Source organism: Tursiops truncatus, chromosome 6 (assembly GCF_011762595.2).
Source record: "Tursiops truncatus isolate mTurTru1 chromosome 6, mTurTru1.mat.Y, whole genome shotgun sequence".
NCBI classification, from domain to species: domain Eukaryota; kingdom Metazoa; phylum Chordata; class Mammalia; order Artiodactyla; family Delphinidae; genus Tursiops; species Tursiops truncatus.
Window position 1 is genome coordinate 60318945 of NC_047039.1, and position 17231 is coordinate 60336175.

A 17231-nucleotide genomic window follows, 5' to 3' on the forward strand; every position below is an offset into this window, starting at 1 on the left:
AATATGGACAGAAAACCTGAATAGACATTTCTCCAAAGAAGACATATAGATGGCCAAGAGGCACATGAAAAGGTGCTCAACATTGCTCATTATTAGAGAAATACAAATCAAATCTACAAGATATCACCTCACACCAGTCAGAATGTCCATCATCAAAAAATCTATAAACCATAAATGCTGGAGAGGGTGTGGAGAAAAGGGAACTCTTTTGCACTGTTGTGCAAACAACAGTGGGACTGTAAATTGGTACAGCCACTATGGAGAACATTTTGGAGGCTCCCTAAAAATCTAAAAATAGAGCTACCATATGAGCCAGCAATCCCACTCTTGGGCGTATATCCAGAGAAAAACATGGTTTGAAAGGATACATGCACTTCAATGTTCACTGCAGCACTATTTACAATAGCTAATACATGGAAGCAACCTAAATATCCATTGACAGAGGAATGTATAAAGAAGGTGTGGTACATATATACAGTGGAATATTACTCAGCCATAAAAAAGAATGAAATAATACCATTTGTGGCAACATAGAGGACCTGGAGATTATCATACTAAGTGAAGTAAGTCAGACAGAGAAAGCCAAGTATCATATGATATCACTTATATGCAGAATCTAAAAAAAAATGATACAAATGAACTTATTTACAAAACAGAAACAGACTCACAGACTTAGAGAACTTATGGCTACCGGTGGGGAAGGATGGGGGAGATGGATAGATTGGGAGTTTGGGATTGACATGTACACACTGCTATATTTAAAATATATAACCGAGCTTCCCTGGTGGTGCAGTAGTTAAGAATCCGCCTGCCAACACAGGGGACATGGGTTTGAGCCCTGGTCTGGGAAGATCCCACATGCCACAGAGCAACTAAGCCTGTGCGCCACAATTACTGAGCCTGTGCTCTAGAGCCCACAAGCCACAACTACGGAAACCCACGTGCCACAATTACGGAAGCCCACACACCTAGAGCCCATGCTCTGCAACGAGAAGCCACTGCAATGAGAAGCCCACACACCTCGATGAAGAGTAGCCCCCGCTCGCCGCAACTAGAGAAAGCCCGCGCACAGCAATGAAGACCCAACACAGCCAAAAATAAAAATAAATAAATTTTTAAAATAAAATAAAATAAAATAGATAACCAACAAGGACCTACTGTATAGCACAGGGAACTCTGCTCAATATTCTGTAATAACCTAAATGGGAAAAGAATTTGTAAAAGAATAGATACATGTATATGTATAACTAAATCACTTTGCTGTACACCTGAAACTAACACAACATTGTTAATCAACTATGTTCCAATATAAAGTAAAAACTTTTTTTAAAAGCTAATTGTCAGGTGCTTACACTACAACATCTACACACCCTAGTGCTGCTGTAAGAATTGAGTAACACACATAAAGCACTTAACACAGTGTCAATAAATTTTAGCTAGCTGAAAGAGGTGAATGAGGTACAGCTATAACATTAACTCAATATTCTACTCTTTGGGGATTGAGAAAAGAATAAAGGTCATTTTAAAGGAATACATTTCCCCTAAACATTTTTTTACAATTAGAGGTTACTACAGATCAAGATTCTTCAATAAATACAAATATCTCAATATTAAAACTATTTGTCATTTATAACTTACTGCAAATTATTTTATCATCAAAACCATACTTAACAAAGGGTCATCAACGTAAGTTCTGATTGCAGCTAGATACAATAAAGGGCATTTGGGGATGGGAATGGAAAGGAATATGAGGATACTAGATACGTGAGTACCTCAGTCAAGAAAGAGTAACTGGCATAGGGCTCAGAGAGAGGTGGGAGGATTCCAAAAGATAACTCTACATAGCTATTTTGTCTAAACCTTGCTGTCTCTATGCTAGGGAAAACTATCTCATATCATATCTTTGAAATATAACTTGTCAAGGCTGTAGATATGATATCAGAATAATTGTCTTTTCAGTTCACAGATTCTCTGAATCAAGCAGAATAACATCTGGACATGACTGAGAGAATACAGGGAGAGCCTGGATTTTAAGCCTGATTCAATGACACCTTTGGGTGTCACTGGGGAAGGAGAAAATTTATTCTCAACACTGAAGAAAGAAATTATTTGTGGTCAAGAGGGAAAAGTGTAGCAGACTACATCACTGCTCACAAATACTCACTTTTCTCTTCCCAGTCCCTGAGAGGACCACCCCATCTGACTAACACTGGCTTGGCCATATGACCTGGTTTGGCCAATGGAATCTGAGAAGAACTGAGAGTGTGTTAGTTCCAAGCAGAGGCAGTAGGGAGGTATTTCGTTTCCAGCAGTCCTCATGTTCTTTTGCCTTTTACCAGGAGAACATCATGTCTCACATAGGGGGTACTCCTTCAGCCTGGCGTCCAAACTGAGAACATACATGGAACATACAGTTTACCATGTATGTTATGAGCCACAGCCATCTATATGTGGTGTTACAACTTCTCATGTGATCTCAGATACTTTCCTTCTACAGCCTCACACTAACTCACAAGATGCAACCTTTCCAGTGCCCACTTCCACAAGCAAGCTTCAAGACTTTAAGGTAAAGTGCCAAATATATTTCAGATTTTATATATTTTGTTACCATTTAACATGTGCTGTTTTTATTGTTTTTTTTAATGTCACGAAGTTTATGTTATGCCACTAATCTCATTTTTCCTCTAAGCCCTATGGTTTTTATTGCACAATTCTGCAGAGCATAGCGCATTTTAGGAACACCTATTTCACACTATACCACAACTGACTATATCTTGAAAAAAGAGACACGAATATCCATAATCCAAAGAGACAAGTTCTATAACTGAGCCACAAATGGGTAGAAAAGCAACTGAGAGAAGGTGATACTTAACCTTATATCCTGATCACCCCACCGCCAAATACAATCACACTGGGAGATTAGGTTTCAACATATGAATTTGAGGGAGAAGAGATACATTCAATCTACAGCATTCTGTTCCTGGACCCCCCAAAATAATATCCTTCTCACATTCAAAATATGTTCATTCTATTCCCAATGGCCCCAAAAGTGTTAACTCATTCCAACATCAACTCCAAGTCTGAGTTCAAAGTCTCATCTAAATATCATCTAAAGCAGATTTGGATGAGACTCAAGGTACAATTCATCCTGAGGTTCTCCAGCTGTAAACCTGTGAAATTAAACAAGTTATGTGCTTCCAAAATACAATGGCAGAACAGGCACAGAACAGATATTTAGAAGAAAGGTGTGACAAGTCTCAAGCAAGTCTAAAACCCAACAGGGCAAATTCCATTAGACCTTAAGGTCCATGAATAATCCTCTAACTTGATACTCTGCCCTCCAGGCCCACTGAAGCAGAGGTCCTACCTACAGGACCCACTTGGGCAGCATTCCTGCCCCTTCAGCTCTGCTGGGCAGAGGGTGGGCACCTAAGGCTCCTGGCGGCCCTGCCCTAGTGGATTTGGATGGCTCCTGTTCTTTGAAATCTAGGTGGAGTCAGACATGCCCCCTGGGCCTGTGCATTCTCCACTAGTGGAGATGGCTTATTCCACCAGTTTGTTGCCTGCACCCTGCTGAGAGGCAGCTGCTGCACCAGGGGCTGCCAGAATCACACCTGGGGCAGCCAAGGAGCTCAGCACCGGCAGTGCACCAGCAGAGCCCTCAAGGTGAGGTAGCACCAAGCAGCAAGCTCAAGGTCTCCAAACACTGGCATCTCCTCCTTTGAAATCATTCTGCCTCCAGGCCCTGTGCTAAGACAGCAGTCCTGGTGATTTCTGAACTGTCTTCAGGGTCATTCTTCCATTGTTTTAGGTAGCAGCATCTGGTTCCTGTTGAGATGGCTTATCCACACTAATCTTAACAAATGGTTGCTTGGCCACACCCTTAGTGTTCTCTACTGAACAGGCTTTCTCATCTTTTGGATAGGTGGGGAATTTTCCAAATTTTTAAGTCCTGCTTCCTTTTTGCTTAACATTTATAATTATGCCTGTAAGTTATTTCTCTCTTATTATACTATGTTGACCTAAAACAAACAGGCTGCCAGGTATTTTTCCAGAAAAGATGGATTTATTTGGGATCAGCAGAGAACTGCAATCTGGGGTCTGCAATCATGGTGAGCCACATGGAAGCTCCCCCAAGGCAAGGGAAGGAGAACACTGTCCTAGAGGGGAGGGCTACAGTAAACAAGAAGCCCAAGGTTTTTCATTGTTTGAGTCCTTGCCAGCAAAGAAGAGGAGTCTTCTTCCTCTTGGGCTCTGGTATCCTTGCAGAGCATGAGAACTCCCCCTTCTGGTCTCCTGATTCTATTTTATTGAGGTTTCTGTTTATTAACTTTTTACAACTATAAGCAGTTAGGAGGGCTCAAAGCCACACCTTCAAACCTTTGTTTAGAAATTACTTCAAGTAAATATCCAATTTCACTGCTCACAAGCTCTACATTTTACAAAGCACTAAAAGATGAACATAACTCAGCCAAGTTCTTTGACACTTTACAACAAGGATCACTTTTCTTTCAGTTTCCAATAACACAGTCCTCATTTCCACCCGAGATCTTATCAGAATGGTCTTTACAGTACACAATTCTACCAATATTCTGCGCAGGATTACACAGGTGTTCTCTAAGAAGATTGAGGTTTTTCTGTACACCTCTCCTCCTTTAGAGTCCACACCAGAATCTCCTGTTCACAACAATGTAGGCTTTTTCTAGCATGCACCTCAAAACTCTTCCATTACCCATTACCCAGGTTCCAAAGCCACTTCAACATTTTTAGGAATTTATTACAGCACCCCTCCACTTCTCAGTACCAATTTTTGTTTCAGTTCATTCAGGATACTGTAACAAAAATACCACAGACAAGGTGGTTTATAAAAAAAATAGAAATGTATTTCTCACATTTCTGGAGGTTTGGAAGTACAAAATCAAGGTGCTGGCAGATGTGGTGTCTAATGAGGACCCATTTCCTGGTTCATAGATAGTTCATCTTCTTATTCATCTTCATGCTATGTCCACACATGGTAGAAGGAGCAAAGGAACTCTAAGTGGTCTCTTTAACAAAGATACCAGTCCCACTGATGAGGAATCCACCCTCATAACTGATTCATCTCTCGAAAGCCCCACTTCCAAACTCATCACATTAGAGGAGTAGGTTTCAACACGAATTTTGGGGAACACAAACATTCAGTCTATACCACTAGCTCAACACAGAATTTACCTTAAATTCTACTTTAGTGATATTCTCATTTTATATGCATATGAAAACACTTGTCAGTCACAGAAGCATAAAAATACATTATACATGTACATTGTGTTAAGAGTAGCATAATTAAAGTACAGATATATTAATAAGAAGAAAAACACTGCTTTTTAACACTTACCACAAGCTTTAGAAGCAGCAACACAAATCTCTTCTGCAACATACTCTCCAGTTGGAAACTTCAGATAATCCCCCTCAGCTTTTCCAAGGGAATGATAAAGATAGACCTGTAGGATTGGATCTATTTGCTTCACAGAATTAGCATTTCCAGGAATATCACCATTCTGATGTACAGGAGATGAGGATGTTCCTTCCATTTCCGTCATTGTAAGGCATGCCATTCCCATGCAGTCTTTTTTCAGAACATTTGCCTGTAAGAGAAACCAAAGTTACAAATGGAAGTGATATTCATAAGTTATCCTTCATATATAAAGAAGTCTTCACTGACAGCAATGACTCTGTCAAATCCATTAACTGAATAAGTATCATGTACAGTCATTTCTCAGACAGATACTGAGGGTTCTGTTCCAGACCAGTGCAATAAAGTCACACAAATTTATTGGTCTCCCAGTACCTATAAAAGTTATATTTACACTATACTGTAGTATACTGAGTATGCAATAGCATTATGTCTAAAAAAAAATTGTACGTACCTTAATTTTAAAATACTTTATTGCTAACCATCATCTGAGCCTTCAACGATTTGTAATCTTTTCACAATAGTATTATCAAAGGTCACTGATCATAGATCACCATAACAAATATAATAATAATGAACAAGTTTGAAATATTGCAAGAAGTATCAAATGTGACAAAGAGACGTGAAGTGAGCAAATGTTTCTGGGAAATTGGCATTGATAGACTTGCTTAATACGGGGCTGCCACAAACCTTCAATTGTAAAAAACCAGTATCGGGGAAGCACAATAAAATGAGGTATGCCTATACTACTATATACAAAGCACAGTGAGAGATATCAAAATTATAAACTTCCTGTGGACAATGACAATAAAACTGAAGCTTATACACTGAGGAACCACAATATAAATATATAACACTAACAGAACAAACAAAATCAGTTACAGACAACAAAAGAAGAGATTCCACAAAGCAACATGATTTCTCAACAGATTACTCTGACAATTGCTTATTGGAATCTGGAAGGGAAAAATAACATTTCAAGCTGGGATTAACTGATGAGCTTTATTAGATGAGGTCATATTTAAAACTGTTCTTGAAGCATGGATTGGATTTTGATGGATGGAAGAGGAAGAACGTTCTGGAAGAGTGGAACTGTTCTGAAGAGTAGAAAGATACAAGATATGTTCAATAATTTATTGGTCTGAGTGAAGTATTTGAGAAATTATACCATTTAGGAAAAGATTAAAAATACAGATGGATAGGGACTTCCCTGGTGCTCCAGTGGTAAAGAATCTGCCTTGCAATACAGGGGACGCTGGTTCAATCCCTGGTCAGGGAACTAAGATCCCACATGCCGTGGGGCAACTAAGCCCACGTGCCACAACTACCGAGCTCCCACGCCTCAACACGAGAGCCCGTGTGCTGCAAACTACAGAGCCCACGCACCCTGGAGCCTGTGCGCCACAACTAGAGAGAGAAAACCCACACGCCACAACTAGAGAGGAGCCTGCATGCTGCAACAAAGAGCCTGCACGCCACAACTAAGACCTGGATACTTGTAACAAAACTGCAGCTACATACCCAGTATGCATTTTCCCCTTCTTCCTTGATACAAAAGCCCAAATGGGGGGGTATACCAATGTACCCCCCCAAAAAACCTCTACTTCCCCATGGATAGCCATGTGAACCAGTTTAAGCAAATGAGATTTACGTGAAAGTTGCTGGGTGGTACTTTCAGGACCACTCCTTAAAAAAAGGCTGACGTAGCTGGCATGTCTCCTTTTACTTTTTCCCCTTCACCTTCTGTCTGAATCTAAGCATGAATATAGGTAGGGCAGTCACCTTAACACCATGTAACCATGAAGGAAAGGCCAAGAGAATAAACGACCTGGTAACCTTAAGTAGCTGAATCAATGTCAGGAATCCCCTACCAACCACCAGACACCTTATTATGTATAAGTAAGTGCAATCCTAACTGATACAGTACGAAATAAAAGAAGGTCCAAATGTCAGACCAAAGAATTTAAACTTTATCCCACAGTCAATAATGATCAGAAAGGTGAAGTGATATAGTCAGAAAGCTATTACAATAACCTAGGCAGTACTAAGATCCTGAACTGAAACAGCAACAGTTGGATGGTTAGAGGTAATAAAAGAGGAAGACTTGATGCACCATGAGGACTAACTGAGTATAGAAGCCAGAAGTAAAAGATAGTATGAGGATTTCAAACTTGGGAGATCTGTAATACCATTATTAGAAGGACTTTGTCCCTTGACTTTGGAAGGTGAGGAGAATAAAGACTACTGTTTTACAGACTTCTATTAGGAACGAAAGCAGGGCAATTAGACCAAAATCTAGCTGGCAGCTAGATTTTGAGACTGATATTTGGAAGACCTGAAAATTTGACAACCTTCCTCACAGACGTAATCATTTAAATCATGAGCTACGTGAAGGAAGAGGACGGGAATAATAGCAAACACACTTGCACAGCATCTACTAAATGCCAGGCACGGTTCTAAATACAGATATTAAATAAATAAAGTGATTATTAAGTGAACTGCAATATGAAACACAGTTCTACATTCAACTACAAGAACCTTATTCTATTAGAGATAATACTAGAGTTAATACTTATTCAAATAATATAAAACTACCAGTGTGTAAAAATAAAACAAAAAACTGGCAATTGTGAGCAAAACTGCCAGATTTTTGAAGTTCCTCTGCATTTGGATACGCAAATTTAAACAATTTTCATTTGTTCAAAAATAGAAATTTTTAAAAATATTTCTCGTACTCTATTACACCATCTCTATTACTCAGCTATAGAAAGCCATCAGATGAATTCTTAGCCATTAAAGAGCAAATATGCTAGAATGCCATCAGTTTGTGCTTACCATTATTTTGGATCCTATGCCTTCCTTTTGGACTCACTTTTTCTTATTGAAATATGTATTTTAGTAGATCTCTCAATGCGGCATTAAGGGTTTTTCTGTTGTAGTCTTTGAAATAAATTTTTTTCAGCTATACTAAGGTATAATTAACAAATAAAATATTTAAAGTATAAAACATGATGATTTAATATATATGTATACATTGTGAAAGGCTCCCCCCATTAAGTCAACATCTCCATCAACCTCATAAATTTACCATTTTGGTGGGTGAGGGAACATTTAAATTCTACTCTTTAGAAAATTTCAATTCTACAACACAGTGCTATCAACCACAGTCACGTTATACACAGATCCTCAGAACTTATTTATCTTATAAGTGAAAATCTACCCTTTTACCCATTTCTATTTCCACTAACCCTGGCAACCACTTTTCTACTGTCTGTTTCCTAAACTTTTTAAGATTCCACATATAAGTAACAACATGCAGAATTTGTGGTTCTCGCTGGCTTATTTCACTTAGCATGATGTACTCCAGGCTCATCTACGTTGTCACAAATGACAAGTATTCCTTTTTAAAAGCTGAATAATATTCCTCTGTGTATGTGTGCGAGCATGTGCACACACACATATACATTCCCCACGTTTTCTTCATCTGTTCGTCTGCTGACAGATACTTAGGTTGTTTCCATACCTCGGCTGTTGCAAATGATGCTGCAATGAATGTGGAAGTACAGATATCTCTTCAGAATAATGTTTAACTTTCAATTGGACATATACCCAGAAGTGGGATTGCTGGATCATGTAGTAGCTTTATTTTTAATTTCTTGAGGAATGCCATACTGTCTCCATAGTGGCTGTTCCAGTTTACATTCCCACCAAAAACTTACAAGGGATCCTTTTCTCCACATCCTCTCCAGTATTTTTTATCTTTTGTCCTTTGAATGATAGACATACTCATAGGTGTGAGGTGATATCTCACTATGGTCTTGATTTGAATTTCCCTGATGATTAATGACGCTGATTACCGTTTCATGTACCTGTTGGCCATTTTTGTATGTCTTCGGAAAAAATTCAGATCCTTTGACCATTGCTTGTGTTTTTTTACATCTTTATTAGGGTATAATTGCTTTATAATGGTGTGTTAGTTTCTGCTTTAAAACAAAGTGAATCAGTTATACATATACATATGTTCCCATATCTCTTCCCTCTTACGTCTCCCTCCCTCCCACCCTCCCTATCTCACCCTTATAGGTGGTCACAAAGCACCGACTTGACCTCCCTCTGCTATGCAGCTGCTTCCGACTAGCTATCTATTTTACGTTTGGTAGTGTATATATGTCTATGCCACTCCCTCACTTTGGCACAGCTTACCCTTCCACCTCCCCATAACCTCAAGTCCATTCTCCAGTAGATCTGTGTCTTTATACCTGTCTTACCCCTAGGTTCTTCATGACATTTTTTTCTTAAATTCCGTATATATGTGTTAGCATACGGTATTTGTCTTTCTCTTTCTGACTTACTTCACTCTGTATGACAGACTCTAGGTCCATCCACCTCACCACAACTCAATTTCGTTTCTTTTTATGGCTGAGTAATATTCCATTGTATATATGTGCCACATCTTCTTTATCCATTCATCCGATGATGGATACTTAGGTTGTTTCCAACTCCTGGCTATTGTAAATAGAGCTGCAATGAACATTATGGTACATGACTCTTTGTGAATTATGGTTTTCTCAGCGTATATGCCCAGTAGTGGGATTTCTGGGTCATATGGTAGTTCTATTTGTAGTTTTTTAAGGAACCTCCATACTGTTCTCCATAGTGGCTGTACCAATTCACATTCCCACCAGCAGTGCAAGAGTGTCCCCTTTTCTCCACACCCTCTCCAGCATTTATTGTTTCTAGATTTTTTGATGATGGCCATTCTGACTGGTGTGAGATGATATCTCATTGTAGTTTTGATTTGCATTTCTCTAATGATTAATAATGTTGAGCATTCTTTCATGTGTTTGTTGGCAGTCTGTATAAAATGTCTATTTAGGTCTTCTGCCCATTTTTGGATTGGGTTGTTTGTTTTTTTGTTATTGAGCTGCATAAGCTGCTTGTAAATTTTGGAGATTAACCCTTTGTCAGTTGCTTCATTTGCAAATATTTTCCCCCATTCTGAGGGTTGCCTTTTGGTCTTATTTATGGTTTCCTTTGCTGTGCAAAAGTTTTTAAGTTTCGTTAGGTCCCATTTGTTTATTTTTGTTTTTATTTCCATTTCTGGAGGAGGTGAGTCAAAAAGGATCTTGCTGTGATTTATGTCATACAGTGTTCTGCCTATGTTTTCCTCTAAGAGTTTGATAGTTTCTGGCCTTACATTTAGGTCTTTAATCCATTTTGAGCTTATTTTTGTGTATGGTGTTAGGGAGTGCTCTAATATCATACTTTTATATGTACCTGCCCAGTTTTCCCAGCACCACTTATTGAAGAGGCTGTCCTTTCTCCACTGTACATTCCTGCCTCCTTTATCAAAAATAAGGTGACCATATGTGCGTGGGTTTATCTCTGGGCTTTCTATCCTGTTCCATTGATCTATCTTTCTGTTTTTGTGCCAGTACCATACTGTCTTGATTACTGTAGCTTTGTAGTATAGTCTGAAGTCAGGGAGCCTGATTCCTCCAGCTCCGTTTTTCGTTCTCATGATTGCTTTGGCTATTAGGGGTCTTTTGTATTTCCATACAAATTGTGAAATTTTTTGTTCTAGTTCTGTGAAAAATGCCAGTGGTAGTTTGATACGGATTGCATTGAATCTGTATATTGCTTTGGGTAATAGAGTCATTTTCACAATGTTGATTCTTCCAATCAAAGAACATGGTATATCTCTCCATCTATTTGTATCATATTTAATTTCTTTCATCAGTGTCATAATTTTCTGCATACAGGTCTTTTCTCTCCTTAGGTAGGTTTATTCCTAGATATTTTATTCTTTTTGTTACAATGGTAAATGGGAGTGTTTTCTTGATTTCACTTTCAGATTTTTCATCAATAGTGTATAGGAATGCCAGAGATTTCTGTGCATTAATTTCGTATCCTGCTACTTTACCTAATTCATTGATTAGCTCTAGTAGTTTTCTGGTAGCATCTTTAGGATTCTCTATGTATAGTATCATGTCATCTGCAAACAGTGACAGCTTTACTACTTCTTTTCCAATTTGGATTCCTTTTATTTCTTTTACTTCTCTGACTGCTGTGGCTAAAACTTCCAAAACTATGTTGAATAAGACTGGTGAGAGTGGGCAACCTTGTCTTGTTCCTGATCTTAGAGGAAATGCTTTCAGGTTTTCACCATTGAGGATGACGTTGGCTGTGGGTTTGTCATATATGGCCTTTATTATGCTGAGGAAAGTTCCCTCTATGCCTACTTTCTGGAGGGTTTTGTGTGTGTGTGTGGTCGTACGCGGGCCTCTCACTGTTGTGGCCTCTCCCGTTGTAGAGCACAGGCTCCGGACACGCAGGCTCAGAGGCCATGGCTCATGGGACCAGCTGCCCCGCGGCATGTGGGATCTTCCCTGACCGGCGCACGAAACCGTTTCCCCTGCATCTGCAGGCGGACTCTTAACCGCTGCGCCACCAGGGAAGCTCCTGGAGGGTTTTTATCATAAACGGCTGTTGAACTTTGTCGAAAGCCTTCTCTGCATCTATTGAGATGATCATATGGGTCTTCTCCTTCAATTTGTTAATATGGTGTATCACATTGATTGATTTGCGTATATTAAAGAATCCTTGCATTCCTGGAATAAACCCCACTTGATCATGGTGTATGATCCTCTTAATGTGCTGTTGGATTCTGTTTGCTAGTATTTTGTTGAGGATTTTTGCATCTATGTTCATCAGTGATATCGGCCTGTAGTTTACTTTCTTTATGACATCCTTGTCTGGTTTTGGTACAGGGTGATGGTGGCCTCGTAAAATGAGTTTGGGAGTGTTCCTCCCTCTGCTATATTTTGGAAGAGTTTGAGAAGGATAGGTGTTAGCTCTTCTCTAAATGTTTGATAGAATTCGCCTGTGAAGCCATCTGGTCCTGGGCTTTTGTTTGTTGGAAAATTTTTAATCACAGTTTCAATTTCAGCACTTGTGTTTGGTCTGTTCATATTTTCTATTTCTTCCTGATTCAGCCTTGGCATGATGTGCCAATTCTTCTAACAATTTGTCCAATTCTTCCCGGTTGTCCATTTTATCGACGTAGGGTTGCTTGTAGTAATCTCTCATGATCTTTTGTATTTCTGCAGTGTCAATTGTTACTTCTCCTTTTTCATTTCTAATTCTACTGATTTGAGTCTTCTCCCTTTCTTTCCTGATGAGACTGGCTAATGATTTACCAATTTTCTTTATCTTTTCAAAGGACCAGCTTTTAGTTTTATTGATCTTTGCTATCGCTTCCTTCATTTCTTTTTTATTTATTTCTGATCTGAATTTTATGATTTCTTTCCTTCTGCTAACTTTGGGGTTTTTCTGTTCTTCTTTCTCTAATTGCTTAAGGTTCAAGGTTAGGTTGTTTATTTGAATTGTTTCCTGTTTCTTAAGGTAGGATGGTATTGCTATAAACTTCCTTCTTAGAACTGCTTTTGCTGCATCCCATAGGTTTTGGGTCGTTGTGTCTCCATTGACATTTGTTTCTAGGTATTTCTTGATTTCCTCTTTGATTTCTTCAGTGCCCACTTCGTTATTAAGTAGTGTATTGTTTAGCCTCCATGTGTTTGTATTTTTTACAGATCTTTTCCTGTAATTGATATTTAGTCTTATAGCGTTGTGGTCGGAAAAGATACTTGATACAATATTAATTTTCTTAAATTTACCAAGGCTTGATTTGTGACCCAAATCAAGAGAGATGTTCCATGGAGAACAATGGAGAATGCTCCATGAGCACTTGAGAAAAATGTGTATTCTGTTGTTTTTGGATGGAATGTTGTATAAATATTAAGTTCATCTTGTTTAATGTATCATTTAAAGCTTGTGTTCCCTTATTTTTTTTCATTTTCGATGATCTGTCCATTGGTGAAAGTGGGGTGTTAAAGTCCCCTACTATGAATGTGTTACTGTCAATTTCCCCTTTTATGGCTGTTAGTATTTTCCTTATGTATTGAAGTGCTCCTATGTTGGGTGCATAAATTCTTACAATTCTTATACGTTCTTCTTGGATTGATCCCTTGATCATTATGTAGTGTCCTCCTTTGTCTCTTGTAATAGTCTTTATTTTAAAGTCTATTTTGTCTGATATGAGAATTGCTACTCCAACTTTCTTTTGGTTCCCATTTGCATGGAATATCTTTTTCCATCCCCTCACTTTCCGTCTGTATGTGTCTCTAGGTCTCAGGTGGGTCTCTTGTAGACAGCATATATATGGATCTTGTTTTTGTATCCATTCAGCGAGTCTGTGTCTTTTTGTGGGAGCATTTAATCCACTTACATTTAAGGTAATTATCGATATGTATGCCCCTATTCCCATTTTCTTAATTGTTTTGGGTTTGTTATTATAGGTCTTTTCCTTCTCTCGTGTTTCTTGCCTAGAGAAGATCCTTTAGCATGTGCTGTAAAGCTGGTTTGGTGGTGCTAAACTCTCTCAGCTTCTGCTTGTCTGTAAGGTTTTTAATTTCTCCATCAACTCTGAATGAGATCCTTGCTGGGTAGAGTAATCTTGGTTGTAGGTTTTTCTCCTTCATCACTTTAAATATATCCTGCCAGTCCCTTCTGGCTTGCAGAGTTTCTGCCGAACGATCAGCTGTTAACCTTATGGGGATTCCCTTGTGTGTTATTTATTGGTTTTCCCTTGCTGCTTTTAATATGTTTTCTTTGTATTTAATTTTTGACAGTGATTAATATATGTCTTGGCATGTTTCTCCTTGAATTTATCCTGTATGGGATTCTCTGCACTTCCTGGACTTGATTAACTATTTCCTTTCCCATATTAGAGAAGTTTTCAACTATAATCTCTTCAAATATTTTCTCAGTCCCTTTCTTTTTCTCTTCTTCTTCCGGAACCCCTGTAATTTGAATGTTCGTGCGTTTAATGTTGTCCCAGAGGTCTCTGAGACTGTCCTCAGTTTTTTTTCATTCTTTTTTCTTTATTCTGCTCTGCAGTAGTTATTTTCACTATTTTATCTTCCAGGTCACTTATCCGTTCTTCTGCCTCAGTTATTCTGCTATTGATCCCTTCTAGAGTATTTTTAATTTCATTTATTGTGCTGTTCATCGTTGCTTGTTTCATCTTTAGTTCTTCTAGGTCCTTGTTAAATGTTTCTTGCATTTTGTCTATTCTATTTCCAAGATTTTAGATCATCTTTACTATCATTATTCTGAATTCTTTTTCAGGTAGACTGCCTATTTCCTCTTCATTTGTTAGGTCTGGTGGGTTTTTATCTTGCTCTTTCATCTGCTGTGTGTTTTCCTGTCTTCTCATTTTGCTTATTTTACTGTGTTTGGGGTCTCCTTTTTGCAGGCTGCAGGTTCGTAGTTCCTGTTGTTTTTGGTGTCTGTCCCCAGTGGCTAAAGTTGGTTCAGTAGGTTGTGTAGGCTTCCTGGTGGAGGGGACTAGTGCCTGTGTTCTGGTGGATGAGGCTGGATCTCGTCTTTCTGGTGGGCAGGTCCACGTCTGGTCATGTGTTTTGGGGTGTCTGTGGACTTATTAAGATTTCAGGCAGCCTCTCTGCTAATGGGTGGGGTTGTGTTCCTGTCTTGCTAGTTGTTTGGCATAGGGTGTGCAGCACTGTAGCTTGCTGGTCGTTGAGTGAAGCTGGGTGCTGGTGTTGAGATGGAGATCTCTGGGTGATTATTGCCGTTTGATGTTAAGTGGAGCTGGGAGGTCTCTTGTGGACCAGTGCCCTGAAGTTGGCTCTCCCACGTCAGAGGCACAGCACTGACTCCTGGCTGCAGCACCAAGAGCCTTTCATCCACACAGCTCAGAATAAAAGGGAGAAAAAGTAGATGGAAAGAAAGAGGATAAAAGAAAATAAAATAAAGATAAAATAAAATAAAGTTATTAAAATAAAGGATAATTATTAAGAAAATAATTTTTATAAGTAAAAAAAAAAAAAAACGGACGGATAGAACCCTAGGATAAATGGTGAAAGCAAAGCTATACAGACAATATCTCTCACAGAAGCATACACATACACACTCACAGAAAGAGGAAAAGGGGAAAAAAATCATAAATCTTGTTCTCAGAGTCCACCTCCTCAATTTGGGATGATTCGTTGTGTAGTCAGGTATTCCACAGATGCAGGGTACATCAAGTTGATTGTGGAGATTTAATCTGCTGCTCCCAAAGCTGCTGGGAGAGATTTCCCTTTCTCTTCTTTGTTCACAAAGCTCCCCGGGCTCAGCTTTGGATTTGACCTTGCCTCTGCGTGTATGTTGCCTGAGGGCGTCTGTTCTTCGCTCACACAGGATGGTGTTAAAGGAGCAGCTGATTCGGGGGCTCTGGCTCACTCAGGCCGGGGGGGAGGGAGGGGCGTGATGCGGGGTGAGCCTGTGGCGGCAGAGGCTAGCGTGACGTTGCACCAGCCTGATGCGCACCATGCGTTCTCCCAGGGAAGTTGTCTCTGGATCCCGGGACCCTGGCAGTGGCGGGCTGCACATGCTCCTCGGAAGGGAGGTGTGGAGAGTGACCTGTGCTCGCACACAGGCTTCTTGGTGGTGGCAGCAGCAGCCTTAGCGTCTCATGCCCGTCTCTGGGGTCCGCGCTGTTAGCCGCCACCATTTTTTAATTGGGTTATTTGGGGGTTCATTGTTATTGAGTTGTTTGAATTCCTATGTATTTCAGATATTATCCTCTTAACAGATGGGTAACAAATATTTTCTCCAGGTTGGCTTTTCATTCTGTTGATGGTTTCGTTTGCTAAGCAGAAGCTTTTTAGTTTGATGTAGTCCCGCTTGCTTATTTTTACTTTTGTTTGCTTTGCTTTTGTGTCAAATCAAAAAAAAAAAACATTGCCAAGACGAATGCAACAGAGCATAACCCTTATGTTTTAGGTCTTAAGTACAACTCTTTAATCCATTTTGAGTTGATTTTTCTGTATGGTGTAAGATAAGTGTTCGTTTTACCCTTTCGCATGTAACTACCAAGTTTTTCCAAAACCATATATTGAAGAGACCATCTTTTCCGCACGTATAGACTTTGCTTCTTTGTCAAAAATTAATTGACCATATATGCATGGGTTTAGTTCAGGGCTCTCCTATTCCATTCCACTGATCTATGCATCTGTTTCTAATGTCAATACCATACTGTTTGTTTGCTTGTTTAATACCATGCTGTTTTGATTACTACAGCTTTGTACATAGTTTAATATTAGGAATTATGATGACTCCAACTTTGTTCTTTCTTAAGACAGTTTTGGCTATTTGGAATCTTCTGTGGTTCCATACACAGTTTAGGTTTGTTCTTCATCTGTGAAAAATGCAATTGGAATTTTGATAGGGACTGCATTGAATCTGCAGATCACTTTGGGTAGCATGGACATTTGAACAGTATTAATTCCTCCAATCTATGAGCACAGCATATCTTTCTGTTTATATGTGTCTTCTTTGACATCTTGCATCAATGTCATATAGTTTTCAGTGTACAGTTTTTTAACTCCTTGCTTAAATTTATTCCCAAATATTTTATTATTTTTGATGCTATTGTAATAGGGATTGTTTTTCTTAATTTCTCTGGTAGTTCATTTTTAGTGTATACAAACAAAAGTCATTTTTGTATACTGCCTTTATATCCTGCAACTTATAACAAATTTCTTTATTAGTTCTAACAGTTTCTTGGTGGAGTCTTTTGGGTTTTCTACATATAATAACACGTCACCTACAAATAGAGACATTTTTACTTCTTCCTTTCTCATACTGGTGTCTTTTATTTCTCTTATCTTGCATAATTGTTCTGGCTAGAACTTCCAGTTCTATTTTGAATAAA

General features: G+C 39.0%; 1 protein-coding gene across 8 annotated transcripts in view; it reads right to left on the reverse strand.

The window, feature by feature from the left end:
* The window catches only part of LOC101334791 (tyrosine-protein kinase JAK2), a 376440-nt gene that overhangs the window by 92988 nt on the left and 266221 nt on the right, over positions 1 to 17231 (reverse strand). For all 8 annotated transcript variants that reach the window (XR_012332509.1, XM_073806150.1, XM_073806147.1 and 5 more), the window contains one exon: positions 5375 to 5624. Coding sequence is in view for 7 of the 8 variants with exons in the window: in XM_073806150.1 (XP_073662251.1) it covers positions 5375 to 5624 (250 nt within the window). In the remaining variant the exon portion in view is untranslated. The remainder of the gene's footprint in view (positions 1 to 5374; positions 5625 to 17231) is intronic.